Here is a 14300-nt window from a genome sequence, read left to right on the forward strand (position 1 = left end):
TAAAGTGGATGGCGAATTACAGTATATACTACACGAGCTAAAAAACAGCGTACTTGGAATTGGTGTCTCAACACTGCAGATTCCTGTGCCCAGCGCAAACTGTTGGTTTTTCTATGAAAAGTCAAGTAAAATGTAGGAAAGAAAGAGAAACGTCTCCAATAGACCACCAGGTCGAAACTTGTGGGTGTCTCTATTCTCTTTCGTACTTTTCCCATCGACTCTGTATACAAACTGACATTGTGTGTGCGCCGGGCACGAGAATTTCTGCGGTGGAACCACTTCCAGATACGCTTTTTTTTTTTTTTTTTCGCTCAAAGTTGTCAGCACGTCGTGTGTTTGATATCATTGCCAGAAAAACACACATAATAGGACACCTTGCAGCTTCGCTTTTAATGCTGTCCTTATAAAAACGATCTGCTGCATCGTATATTACTTTGTGACTTTCCAGTTTCCACCTCCATGATGAAACATTCTTCGTCCATGTTTGCTGGTGTTTAAACCGTGATTAGGCACCTGGACTTTTGATGTCCGGCCCAGCTCCGCCCATTTTGTCGGATGCGTGTCCGGCAAAAATAGCCTATACCATCCGGCAGGCATGCGGCACGCCGGAGATGGTTCGCAGTCAATCCGGAGGACTGACGCTGCCGGTAAACGTTGAACAATAGGATATAATGGGAACAGATTGGCTCCGGCGCTATTTTTTACCGGAGTCTGACCGGAACCGCAACGATCATGCATCTGGTGTACTTGGGCCCTAAGAGGGCTAATTTTGCAGTCCTGGCCTCCGGCACGGTTTTGTGTGGTGCGCATTTTACACCTGAAAGCTATTCGAACTATGGACAAATGAAATCGGGTTTTGCTAAGAAATTGCTGATGAAAGCAGCCACCATACACGCGCAGCCACCAAAATGTCCCGCGATATCAAGAAAGAGGACGACTGGCTCTGATGAGACCACCCCAGGCTAACCAAAGGAGCGGAGCAGCCAAGCTCGAAATGGCCAGAGTGAGTACTCTTTTAAAATAAAAACATATCACGCATTGAATATAGGACTGGACACATGTATAAATTATCGCTCATAAAATATATAGAACAAATCCTCTAATCCCATTCATATTTGTGTCTGTTGGCAGAGCGAAAACCTATGATAGCACATTAAATGATAATTATTCTATACATTACATTATTTTGCGGTCACGGTGTATCAGCTTCACAAAAAGAAATGCAAAACAAACCATTCGGTGTTTCCCACAAGATATGTTGCCGGTGTTTCATCAGTGTGATTGCTCCCATCAATGATCCTTTCATTAGGCTGCAATGGCTTTCGTTTGGGCTCAAATTGATAACCCAAAACACCAAAGAAAGGTTCATAACTCTCCTCGTCACCATTAGAAGAATGTTCGTTACGCTGCAAATAGAAACAAAATTGTCCGCCATCGTCGCCGCCATTCAGTACTAAGCACTGAGCCGGTTGTTTCCTTGTCGTGACGTCACTCACACAATATGCTAGATTTCCGGGATCTCGGGGGCGGTCCTTTTAGCTTGACAATAGATCTAAATTTCTATCATTTTCTTGGTGTTGTGATGTGTGTAATTACACGAAGTGGCATGATATGAATCCAAAAGGCATGTGTTTATGGATAAATGATGGAATATTAGCATTTTCCCAGGTGTTGTCATACCCTTTAAGTGCCATTTATCTGTATAAATGAAATACATCAAGAAATACATGTAATTAAAAGTATTACCACAAAATTGTTTGTAAAACATTGTTTGGGATTCACGTACTTTGAGAAAGTTGTTTCTCTGCTTGTGAGGCCGCTATCACCATCACCTGGTCATCTCCCTCCTCAAAAAAATCCCCAGCACCACTATCTGTGAAACATAGAACACTAAGCACGAAGCATATGTCACCATCACAGCTTCACACGTCGACCTGCACTTAATGCTCACCACAGGTAAAGAGCTGTCTTCGGGCTGCGCGCTGTGACAGAGATGGGTAATGTGGCTCTGCAGCTGTTGTTCAAAACAGGATGCCTTTTTAGGTACATAGACACAACATGGCTGGTGGTTTCTTCAATTTATTCAGAGTTGAGTAAGTAACGCACCACTTTTGACCAACACTGCTATTGAATATGTCATTATTATCATTTTTAAAATTTAAGTGACGGGTAGAAATAGATTATGACCGGATTTTTATGACTTTGTCAGTCAAAATGACAGACAACGAAAAAGTCTAGCGCAACCTCTGATGTGTAATATATATATATATATATATATATATATATCCCTTGTGGTAACATTTAACATATAATGTCCGTAACGTACATATTTTACCAAAATGGTAGATGTGTTAGAAGTGTAATATCTAAGTCATTTCTGAATATTTTTTAACTTTCAACCACTCAAAGTGTTCACTGGAGTCAGAGCTATCCATACACATATTGTTTTTATTTTTTTAACTTCATTTTTTGCCCTCTATGGACAATAAAAGCAGTATTGTGCTATGACCAAAACCAATTATGGTGGAGATATATATATATATAAAACAAATTTGAATTGGAAATTTTATTTTGGCATAATTAGAGCCTTGAATAAGTCAAAAAGTTATAACATCATTTTTTTCTGCATTCCCATTTTTTGACAATAGCAGTTTTTGTGGTAAATACCCTGAAACGTACATATTTTACCAAAATGGTAAATGTTTTACAGGTGTGATAACTAAGTCATTTCTGAACATTTTTTTCAACTTTCAACTACTCAAAATATTCACTGGAGTCAGAGCTATCCATACACATATTGTTTTTATTTCATTTTATGCCCTCTATGGACAATAAAAGCAGTACTGTGCTATGACCAAAACCAACTATGCTAGATATATATAAATAAAAAAATAATAATAATAATTGGAAAATTTCATATGGCATAATTAGAGCCTTGAATAAGTCAAAACGTCATAACATCATCATTTTTTTCTGCGTTCCCATTTTTTGACAATAGCAGTTTTTGGGGCAAATACCCTGAAACGTACATATTTTACCAAAATGGTAGCTGTTTTACAGGTGTGATAACTAAGTCATTTCTGAATATTTTTTAAACTTTCAACTACTCAAAATATTCACTGGAGTCAGAGCTATCCATACACATATTGTTTTAATTTTTTTAATTTCATTTTTTGCCCTCTATGGACAATAAAAGCAGTATTGTGCTATGGCCAAACCCAATTATGCTATATATATATATATATATATATATATATATGTGTGTGTGTGTGTATGTGTATATATATGTATATGTGTATATGTATATGTGTGTGTGTGTGTATGTGTATATATATGTATATGTGTATATGTGTATGTGTGTGTGTGTGTATGTGTATATATATGTATATGTGTATATGTGTATGTGTGTGTGTGTGTATGTGTATATATATGTATATGTGTATGTGTATATGTGTGTATGTGTGTGTATGTATGTGTGTGTATGTAAAACAAAATTTAATTGGAAAATTTTATATGGCATAATTAGAGCCTTGAATAAGTCAAAAAGTAATGACAACATAATTTTCCTCTGCATTCCCATTTTTTGACAATAGCAGTTTTTAGGGCAAATACCCTGAAACGTACATATTTTACCAAAATGGTAAATGTTTTACAGGTGTGATAACTAAGTCATTTATGAATATATTTTTTACTTTCAACCACTCAAAATGTCAGTGGCATCAGAGCTATCCATATATATATATATATATATATATATATTTTTTTTTTTTTTTTTGCCCTATGTGTACAATAAAAGTAGTACAGTAATGTGTTATACCCATATATGAAAGTGAAAAACATATGAGGCAATTGTAACCTTGAAAAGGTCAAAAAGTCAAAACAGCGATAAAGAATTCATAAATAACAGACTTTATATAACCAACAAACCATCAAATATTGAACAAGAACAACAAACAAACAAGAACAACAAACACTTTTCAGAACAAACGAACAACAAACTAGAACAGCAAACAATTTTCAGAACAAACGAACAACAAACTAGAACAGCAAACAATTTTCAGAACAAACGAACAACAAGAACACTTGTTGGAACTTTTTTTTTTTTTTTTAACACTTTTTGCAAATTGTTCTCATGTGCTTGCGGCAAGCCGGTGTACCACACTTTTCACAAATGTTGGAAGCTACCAGTTTTTCTGTGCAGAGTCCACACTGCTTCCTTTTGCGTTTACCGGTACCTGCAGCCTCCTCTTCTTGCTCTGCAGTCGGCATCTCATCTGCAGGCTTCACTGACCTTTTTCGAAGCACCTCCGGCATGATGAGCGCCGTGCCAAGCTCCTCGAGGAACAGCCGTCTCCTGAAAAGTTTTTCTTTGTTCCACTCCGGATTGATGTCGGTGAACAGTATATAGGCGTTGAAGGCCGAGACGTCCAGGAGATGATAAAATAGACACATCGGCCATCGTTGTGCCCGACGACGGGTTGGATATGTGCCACATGCCTGCAAAAACAAACATGCAAAACATCAGATGACATGTCAACTGATAAACACTGTGACAAAGACAAAATTTGTGCTTACCTGGTCCAAGTGGTCTACAGCTCCTTTGGATCTGTTATCATCCAAAATCATTTTGGTTTTTTTTTTTTCAGTGTCCTCCACCTCTGGCTTTCTGTGTTTGCTGCTCAGCACAATGTCATTTTTCCCTTTCTTGGGGATATATGAAAAGATTGCCAGGTCCTTTGTGAAGCAGAAGATGCTGGAGAGGAGCTGCCTTCCTGCTGTTTGGGTGATTTGTGCAGGAAGTTCCGGCTTGTTGCTCCTGATTGTGCCAAGAAGGGAAATTCTCTTTTTTTTTTTTTAGTTCATTAGCCAGGGGGATGGAGGTGAAAAAATTGTTAGTGGTGACGGCGTGCCCCTGCAGTGAATCTGTAAGTCCCAGCACAACGCGCATGCCAAGGTTTAGTTCACGCTTTCCCCCTGGTGGCTTCCCCGTGTAAACTTCCAGCTTTTCACGTCGCACAGTGCCCAAATTTTAAGCCCATATTTCGCTGGCTTTGACGGCATGTACTGTCTAAATGCACAGCGTCCCCGGAACCCAATGAGCTGCTCGTCAACGCAGACTTCGCGGCCGGGGTAGTACATTTTTTGCAGCCTGAAATTCCAATTGTTCCAAATTTCTGAAATTGGTGACAGTTTGTTTACATGGTGACGCTGGGGTCTGTTCAATTTGTCATCAAATCTCAATGTGCGGTTGATGTCTCTAAATCGCCGATGCGACATTGCACCCGCAAACATTGGGCGCCCGGTTTTGCAGCTCCAAAGGCTTGTTGTTGCCTCATGCCTCGACCGAAACAGCCCAGCCAGGATCAATAGCCTAATGTACGCCCGCAGTTCTTGAGCAGTTACGGCATTCCAATTACTAGTTGTTCTGCACCCTTGCAGGTTTGTCATCTCGACGATTTTGTCGACCATCTCTTGATTGACAAACAATTCAAATGCTGTCTCGATGCTCCTTACCCTGGCTACAGTGTACATTGTGGCTCCTGCCATGGGGATTGTAGGGGCGACAAAGTGTCCTGGCACATCGTGGCTGGGATGCCAAATCATTTTTTGATTTTTGGAAATCCATTTTGTGACCTGGTCATCATTGCCCGGTGGATCCTGGTCGTTTTTGGGTTCCTGCTGTGGATCCTCTGGGACTCTGTCATCCTCCTCCTCTTCATCGGAACCAAGAGACTCATCCCCAGACTCTTCAGCCTCATCGGGCTGGCAATCCAGGGAAAACTCACTTGAAGATTGCTCTTCGGATGTGTCCAAATCAAATGCTCTGTTTTCATCGTCGCTGTCGCTGCTAGCCAAAATTGCCAGGCGGGCTTCATGTGCGGTAAAAGTCTTCTTTGCCATCGTTATGGTGCAGAGTTGCAGACTGAATCGGAGAATACTCGAGAGTGAAATAATGCCCTGTCCTTGACCAATCGGGGGTTCAGAAACCAAAGTTCAAAAGCTAACATCATAGACGGACCAATCAGAGTTTGAGATTCAAAAAACGTCACGTACATATGCATTGAGCGTCTTTCCGGAGCTCCCATTCAAAAGTAAACAAGCGTGCGCCGTGCGCAGACTACACACTTCAAAGGATGGGTTTTATTTTTATTTATTTATTTTTTAAAAAGAACTTGCCAGCAAGACCCACAAATACACACACGCCTCTACTAGCAATAGCGATTATATTCACTGCCGAAATGTAAAACTGATTGCAGACCAATGCAACAAAGTGCAATCATGAATTAGTATGTAGCGTCCCCTCATGTTGTAGAGGTGTAATTACTCTGAACACATTTTTTTGCCATGCACATGTCATTTGTGACGCAACTGAAGCAATTGATGTGGTAATCGCGGGAAATGCACGTTTACACATCAGGTTAACAATAGCTCAAATAATATGAATTATAATGGAAGTCTATGCTACCATTTTGGTAAATTTTGTACGTTACGTACTACATTTTTTTTAACTCCCAACTGCAATGGTTTAGAAACGTCAGCATGGTGCCATTTGGAAGTTCAGCACATTTTACACACTCCTGGGAAATTTTAGCCCCCTAGTGTTTTTTTTAGGTTGTGTTTTTTATGCTTTTGCATTGATTTTAACATAAAATTCCCCGAATTTACAAAAATGGTAGACGATGGCGCATAAGTGTCCTGATATGTGTATATATATATATATATATGTATATTATTTATAATATTACACACATATAGTAATATTTAGAATGAATTCATGAAGTAATAACGTCAAATCATTAGTAAAAATGGCACTTGCTTGTATAATACCGCGTAATTTTTTTTGTGTGTAATGCACTGTATTCAGCAGGACAGAATCTCCGTAAAGCAAGGGTTTGAATAAACATATTATGATCGCTTATGTTAGCTTAACCAGTGGTCGCCAATTCCTTATTACGCGGCGAAACGTCCTACATATTGCTCAGCGCGCTTGCTCAAGCATTGGCACGCATGCGCACATCGGTTAGAAGCGGCGAGTACTCACTATTTTTGTTTTTTTGTTTTTTTTTTGTACCTTTTCATTGCTTCAAAAATACTTTTTGCATGTATTACCCTCCCATACTTTTAACCATTGTGTTTTTTTTTGTTAGCTTTGAAGCAGTTGACCACATTAGTCACGTAGCATATTTAAACTGTCCTTTTTTGATACAACTACATTTAAGTATTTTCTCAAGGCATTTTTTTGTACGTTCTACCTGTATGCATCTAAACCAGGGGTTCCCAATCCCGGTCCTCAAGAGCCCCTAGTCAGCTTGTTTTCCATGTCTCCCTCCTCTAGCACACCTGAATCAACTAATCAGGATCGTTATCAGGCTGCTGCAGAGCTTGCTGATTAGCTGATCATTTGATTCTTGTGTGTTAAAGGAGAGAGACACGGAAAACAAGCTGGATAGGGGCTCTCGAGGACCGGGATTGGGCACCCCTGATCCAAACAAAACAAGTTGAGAGCGCACGGTAGTACTTTGGGTGTCACATTGGACTCATGTAGTAGGACGTTTTGCCGATGTAAGAGATTTTGGCACAATACCTTTTGGGGCTCTGAACCAATCCGACATGTAAGTTGTAAATATGATGAAACTCAATATTTCTAATTCTAATATTTCGCTGATTATGAGGTTGCTGAGTCGAACCTGTGTCAACCCAGTCAGTTACTGCGCGTTCACATCAAAGGGGCAGAGATAAGAGTCAAACAGTACTTGTGACGATGGCACGGGCACCTTACTTCACGGAGAAGGAATCATGCAAATCATGCATAATCATGCAGAGTTATGAGGAACCCTAACCCTAACCCTAATCCACCCTTACACCGCAAAATCCAACACCGCTTCGGCAAGTAGAGTGCGACTGGTCTGTTGGCAGCGAATTTACAGATCGTGTGATTTGTGAATGCTTCAATATGCCAGTTTACTTACAGTATGTCCATGAAAAGAAATAAAGCCTTTGTCAGGACAATAAAATAAGATTTGGTACGTTAACTGTAAGAAATAATTTATCGTGCATCACCACATGAAGCAGGATGATTGTATGTTTGGTCCCATTGACTATATGAATACGTATGTCCTTTTTTTTTTTTTTTTTAGATTGGGCCTAAAAAAATCCAGCCCGACCCGGCCCGATCAATTAACTTGATTTGCAGGCCCGAGCCCGAAGCCCCCCAACCTGAAATTTTAGGATATTTGTGAGGACTCAGGAGGAGAGGGAAATGCGGGGATGCCATGCGTGGTTGCGTAAATTAAAGCCAGTCTTTTGTGACAAATTCTCACAGTTAAAAAGACTGTAAGATGCATATTCAATAAACATTTATATCTTTTATATTTGTGTGTCTGTCCTATCAGTGGATTTGACATTTATTTTAATCTCTTCGAGTTGGCAGAAAAAACGTAAGTTTTCTCAATGTTTAATTAGTACATATTTTTATGATTATTATGAATGCATTTACACAACGAAATAACGCTGGAAAAAATCGTTAAATATTTTTCTTGTATGAGAGCAAAGCTCAACATTCGTTTACATTCAGCGATTTTCAACAATCAATTTGAAGCGTTTCCATACACTCTGAATCGCATGGCATTGAGTGTTCTTACTCAGATATTCAGCATCACCGATGGAATGCATATATTGTCCCTGGCGAAAGAGCGCAAGGACAGGCACACAATCTACGCGGTTGTGAGGGCTTGACTTCGGCGGGTTAGATTAGTGACGTCCGCCTCGATCAACTGGCACAGATAACGAATTCCCTCAGCTGAAAATCTACATATCTTTCATGGAGAACATCTTCCGGGTACGCCAGCGGATTCTGGCTGTCTCCCAAAACTCCGTGCCCTCCGAAGAGAGCCCCTCACAATCCGCTTGCCAATGTCGTACGGGTCGTCCAGGTACGTTTTCACTGTCAAGAGGACACATCCGCGGAGGAGTGCTGTTTGACTAGAGTGTGGTCAATCGGAATCCTGGTGTTAAGCAAGATCTAACTCTGAGACGACCAGGTTTGACGTGTGGCGTGTTGCCATGGCAACACTCCCCGGTTCCAACATATCCACCTTTCGTTGTCCCGGTTAGGCGGTAAGGTAGGCGGCACCTGATGAAGTTACTCTCGAAGTTACCCTGCCAAGCCAGAAAACTGGCTTCGTAGTATAGGCCACAGGCCGCGAATTGCAACAGAGACCATGAGGTCTGCGCTGATTGGCTTACTTCTTGGGCTTACTTGCACTTACTTTCCATAAGGTATGTGCTGATTTGGCTTATTTTGGGCTTACTTTTCATGAGCTCTGTGCTGATTGGCTTATTTTTGGACCTACCTTGGGCTTACTTTGCTTAAACAGCAGAGTGCAGCAGGCATGTGAGAGGTAGTGGGACCGATGCCCACATTCTCCACTCGTTGGCAGTTTCGGAATGGTTTATTGTATCAGAAGACATGGATGAAAACTGAACCTAGATGGTTTTATTCAAATTCATGACTGAGCAGAAGTCTGATTTGAATTTCAAAAACAAAGACAGTTCTTTGAGGACAATATTGTCCAAATTGTGGAAAGCCCCACACCTTCCAACCCTTCAAACACGAGCCCAAATTCATCACCTTCAAGAATTATATAAAGGAGAGGTCCAAACTTCAAATCCCTGGTTGTTGAAGGAACTATGACCAATTGCCTCGTAACTCTGTGCTTCACAGGAGCCAGCGTCACGGAACAAGATAACTCCCATTCCAACTCTTCCTGAGAAGAACTTGACCACTGGTTGTCTTTTAGCTTGACTGGGAAGAACTGAAGATACATGGTGTGGAAGAGTGATGCAAAATATGGCAACAGTTTCTGTGAAGTAACACACCAGTGAAACTGGACTCTTAGCAGAAATGCCAACAAGTAGCAAACGCAGGAACGCGATGAGAATGGGATTCGAACCCATGCGTGTAGAACAGGGGTGTCAAACATACGGCCCGCGGGCCGGAACCGGCCCCCAAGGAGGTTCGATCAGGCCCGCAGGATAATTTGAAAGTGGAAAAAATGCATAAAAAACATGGAATTAATATTTTTAATTTGCTGCAATTCATGGATTATCCGCTAAGGGGCGCACTCTTTCCATCAGAGTAGAAGACAAGCCGCATCACTGAGACAGACTGAAAACAGCAGACGGTATCAATGCGCCATCTGCTGCTTGTTACGACGTTGTTAATACATTGGTCTCTACCTCTCCGCTACACCCTCATTAGCCAAAATGTCGTTATCCAAACGGAGAAAAGTAGATAAGGAGTGTAGAATTTTCAAAGAAAAATGGACCACGTCCTATTTATTTACAGAGATGCACGGAAAACCTTTGTGCTTGGTGTGTTTGCAACAAGTTTCGGTATTGAAGGAATATAATATTCGACGCCACTACGAGACTCATCACAGCGAAAAATATGACGGCTTGCAAGGACAACTGAGAAGAGATAAGATTAACGAATTGCTGGCGGGTCTGAGGAAACAGCAGTCAACTTTCATCAAGAGCCGAGAAGTCAGTGAAGCAGCGGTAAAAGCCAGCTACCTAATTGCTAGCGAAATAGCATTAGCATCGAAGCCGTATTCCGACGGTGACTTTGTTAAACGATGCATGATGAAGGCGGCTGAACTTGTATGTCCCGAGAAGCGACAAGCTTTTGCCAATATTAGCCTGACGAGGAATACTATAGCAGAGAGGATTTTGGAACTATCGGCAGATTTAGACAGTCAATTGAAACAGAGAGCCAAGTCATTTATTGCATTTTCCGTGGCAATTGACGAGAGCACTGACATCACAGACGTGGCCCAACTGGCCATATTTATTCGAGGAGTTGATGAGACATTGACTGTTACTGAAGAGTTTCTTGAGTTGGTGCCAATGATGGACACCACAACAGCCGAGGACATTTTCGGCTCTGTCGTTGCTGCATTGGACAGAGTTGGAGTGGACTGGTCCCGCGCTGTCAGCCTGGCTACAGACGGCGCACCATCCATGGTCGGAAAGAAAGCAAGTGTCGCGACAAAGTTCAAAGACAAAGTACAAGCCCTTAATGGAGGAGATCGTTTCTGGACATTTCACTGTATTTTGCACCAGGAGGCATTGTGTTGCAAGTCGCTGAAAATGGACCACGTCATGGAGGTGGTTGTTCGCACTGTAAATTTCATCCGGTCCAGAGGTCTGAACCATCGTCAGTTTGACAAACTTCTCAGCGACAGCAACATTACCCACAGCCTGCCATACCACACTGAAGTGAGATGGTTAAGCCGAGGCGCTGTGCTGAGGCATTTCTTTGATCTACGAGAGGAAATCGGACAGTTCATGGAGAAAAAAGGAAAACCGGTGTTGGAATTACAATCTCAGGAATGGCTACGGGACCTTGCATTCTTGGTTGATATTACTGAACACTTGAACAATCTGAACAAAATGTTGCAAGGCCGCAAAAAAATTGTCACACAGTTTTCGGACAACATACATGCATTTAAGTTGAAGCTGACTTTGTGGGAGATGCAACTGGCAAATGGCATCCCTGCTCATTTCCCCCGTCTGAGAGAAGTGTGTGTGACCAGACCTGATGCGGACATGAAACGGTACAAAGACAAAATTGCAGGACTACTGCAGGAGTTTGAGAAACGTTTTCAGGTATTTGGTGAACTTGAGACAGAATTTTCAGTTTTTCGCTCACCTTTCACAGTTAAAGCTTCTGATCTGCCGGTCGAAATTCAGCTAGAGATAATTGATTTGCAATGTGATGCAGATTTGAAGGGCAAATTTGCCTCTGTAGGTCTGGACAGATTTTATCAGTATCTACTACCAGGGTACCCCAAATTAACAACCCTGGCTGCTAAAATTTTGTGCATGTTTGGGACAACCTACCTTTGTGAACAAATTTTCTCAGTGATGAATCTCAATAAAACAAAAATGCGTTCAAGGCTCACAAACAAGCACTTAAATGACATTCTGAAAGTGACAGCTAGTCAGGACATGACACCTGGTGTTGATGCACTTGTACAGGCCAAAAGATGCCAAGTTTCAGGAACAAATACAAGTCCAGACTAGACTAACACCTTTAAAATGCTGCCTTAGATACCGTTTGCATTGAAAGAATACAGCTCTGTGAAGATGAATCCTTACTGTGGTGATTTAAAAAATGTGCACTTTAATGTTAGTCAGCAGCTTCAAAACAAAAGTTGTGTGATGGAATTCTACTGTTCATACAACTCCATACATTTTCAGTATGTATTGTATGTTTCATGTATAAAGTTTACAGATTTACAGGAATTGTATGTTTCATGTATAAAGTTTACAGATTTACAGGAAAGGCGAACACTTTCTTCATTGCACATTTAAAATCACTCTCCTTAGTTTGTAAGGTGTACGCAGGGATTACATTTAGATTTTATATGCGTATGTGTAAGTGGTTTAAAAATTCCTTTCTTTAAAAGTCTCATTTAATCTTAAAGTGCATTACTATATTTTTCAGTACCAATTAAAGTTTTGTGCCTTTGTACAATCAGTGGGATCAGTTGCAATGCATATTTGTGAATGATAAAAGTAAATTGCACATTTGTCTAAGGAAATATGAGGTGTTTCGTGAAATGTTTTGTAAAAGGATAGTTCATTAAATTTCAATATTTTCCTAATGTTCTTGTGCTTCTTTACACCAAAACAAAGGAAACACATGATATTTTGGTTATTTATAGCAGAGTATGGTATAATTTTAATGGTCCGGCCCACTTGACATCTCCCTAGGCCGTATGTGGCCCACGATGCGAAATGAGTTTGACACCCCTGGTGTAGAACATAATGGATTAGCAGTTCATCACCTTAAGCACTCGATCACCTCAACACGGTTCATGATTCAAAATCAGGTCAAAGGCAGTGACCTTCTACCCTTGTGTCAATAGGTTTCACTGACATTTGTGTTGTTCCGGTCATTCAGCCTGACAGGGAATTAGCTCAAGTGGTAGAGCGCTCGCTGCGCAAAGGATGGGGCCCAATCTTTGAGCTTCCCTGCTGGAGCGGCGGCCCGTTTTTTCCCCGAGATGATAAACGGGGGACGCCCGGGGGATTTTTCGGCGCGTTGCATTTTACGGATCAGTCAAAACGCGCGCGCCGCTGGGCTGTGTCGAACCCGCGACCCTCGAAATAAAATGGCGGGTGCGCGCACCATTCTTATACGTCATCTTTCTGCAATGTATCCGTCACGTGGTCCCTCATCGGAAAGCACGTTCTTTCACTTTAGGACATTCAGATTGTGCCATATGTTTAGATTCCTCGCTTGTTTCAATTGATTCCTGGATAGCAATTTACCTCTTAGATAAATGAAGTATTTTTCCTATTTGATTTGCTTTTCATTCATTAGAATAGCCCTTTATTGTCATTAGTCATAGAAAAAATTATTTAGACCACCGTTGATTTCTACAATTTCATGTTTAATGCCCAGTATTACTTTGTATTACTTGAGAAATATGTTGTTTAGCCATCTAGATGTGTACAATTGTTTTATTTATTGTCATGCCAATAGAAAAGGAGCACATTCGCCTCGTTTGTTATTATTATATTAAAAAGTGCAACTTTATTTGCATAAGCCTTTGAAACCTTGGCGTCAGTGAGTCAGTATTTATTTACAAAACATTATGCAAGACATAAGACACTTGCCTTAATGAACATTTAGGTAAATAAAAATAATATATACAGGGAAAAAGGATAATAGAATTAAATTTTATGGGGATAAACGGGTTCACATATTTACAGTTTATTCTACATTATTTACAAGTGTGTCCATCCAGATTTTCCTTAAGGGGGCGGGTTTCGCAATTCTTTCTGCCGGCGCTGCTCATTCAGCCACACTTCTAAAGATTTGCCTCCTGACGAACTGAGGCAAAAAGTGGCCCTGCCAAAGCGGCTGTGTCCAAACTCCTTAGTTTTGGGTTGCCCACACTTTGAGCACTTGTTAACTGCCACTTCGCGGACATATCTTCTTTTCTGGACTCCACTGGCTTCCTGTTCTGCCCTGCGCCGCTTGTTCCTCACTGTGAGGCGGGACACAGGAGCCACTGGGGCAACAGGAGTTTGAGCCCGGACAGGGGTAGCTAGGGACCAACCAGGGTTTAAAACAATGATCTGCGGCGGCAATGCAGGAACTGGGAGAGCAAGAGGAGCATGAGGAGGTACGAGAGCGATGGGCCGCACGACAGTGACACTAGCAGGTCGTCTACCCAGCCGCAACTTGGGAGCCTGTCCCGCCCTGTTTGGAGTAAGGACGAACT

The 14300-nt window shown here is 41.2% G+C and overlaps 1 protein-coding gene across 1 annotated transcript; it reads left to right on the top strand.

Annotated features, from left to right (window-relative positions):
- Positions 1–9982: 9982 nt before the first annotated feature.
- On the top strand, positions 9983–12753 carry LOC130919247 (general transcription factor II-I repeat domain-containing protein 2A-like). The gene has a single exon (XM_057841795.1). It carries the CDS (start codon positions 10267–10269, stop codon positions 12085–12087), a length of 1821 nt encoding a protein of 606 aa, XP_057697778.1. The 5' UTR covers positions 9983–10266; the 3' UTR covers positions 12088–12753.
- Positions 12754–14300: the final 1547 nt, after the last annotated feature.

Source organism: Corythoichthys intestinalis, chromosome 7 (assembly GCF_030265065.1).
Source record: "Corythoichthys intestinalis isolate RoL2023-P3 chromosome 7, ASM3026506v1, whole genome shotgun sequence".
In the NCBI taxonomy this organism is placed as follows: Eukaryota; Metazoa; Chordata; class Actinopteri; order Syngnathiformes; family Syngnathidae; genus Corythoichthys; species Corythoichthys intestinalis.

Bases quoted from the DNA above. Each gene is read 5' to 3' on its own strand.
- LOC130919247 (XM_057841795.1), top strand. From the start codon at position 10,267: ATGTCGTTATCCAAACGGAGAAAAGTAGATAAGGAGTGTAGAATTTTC.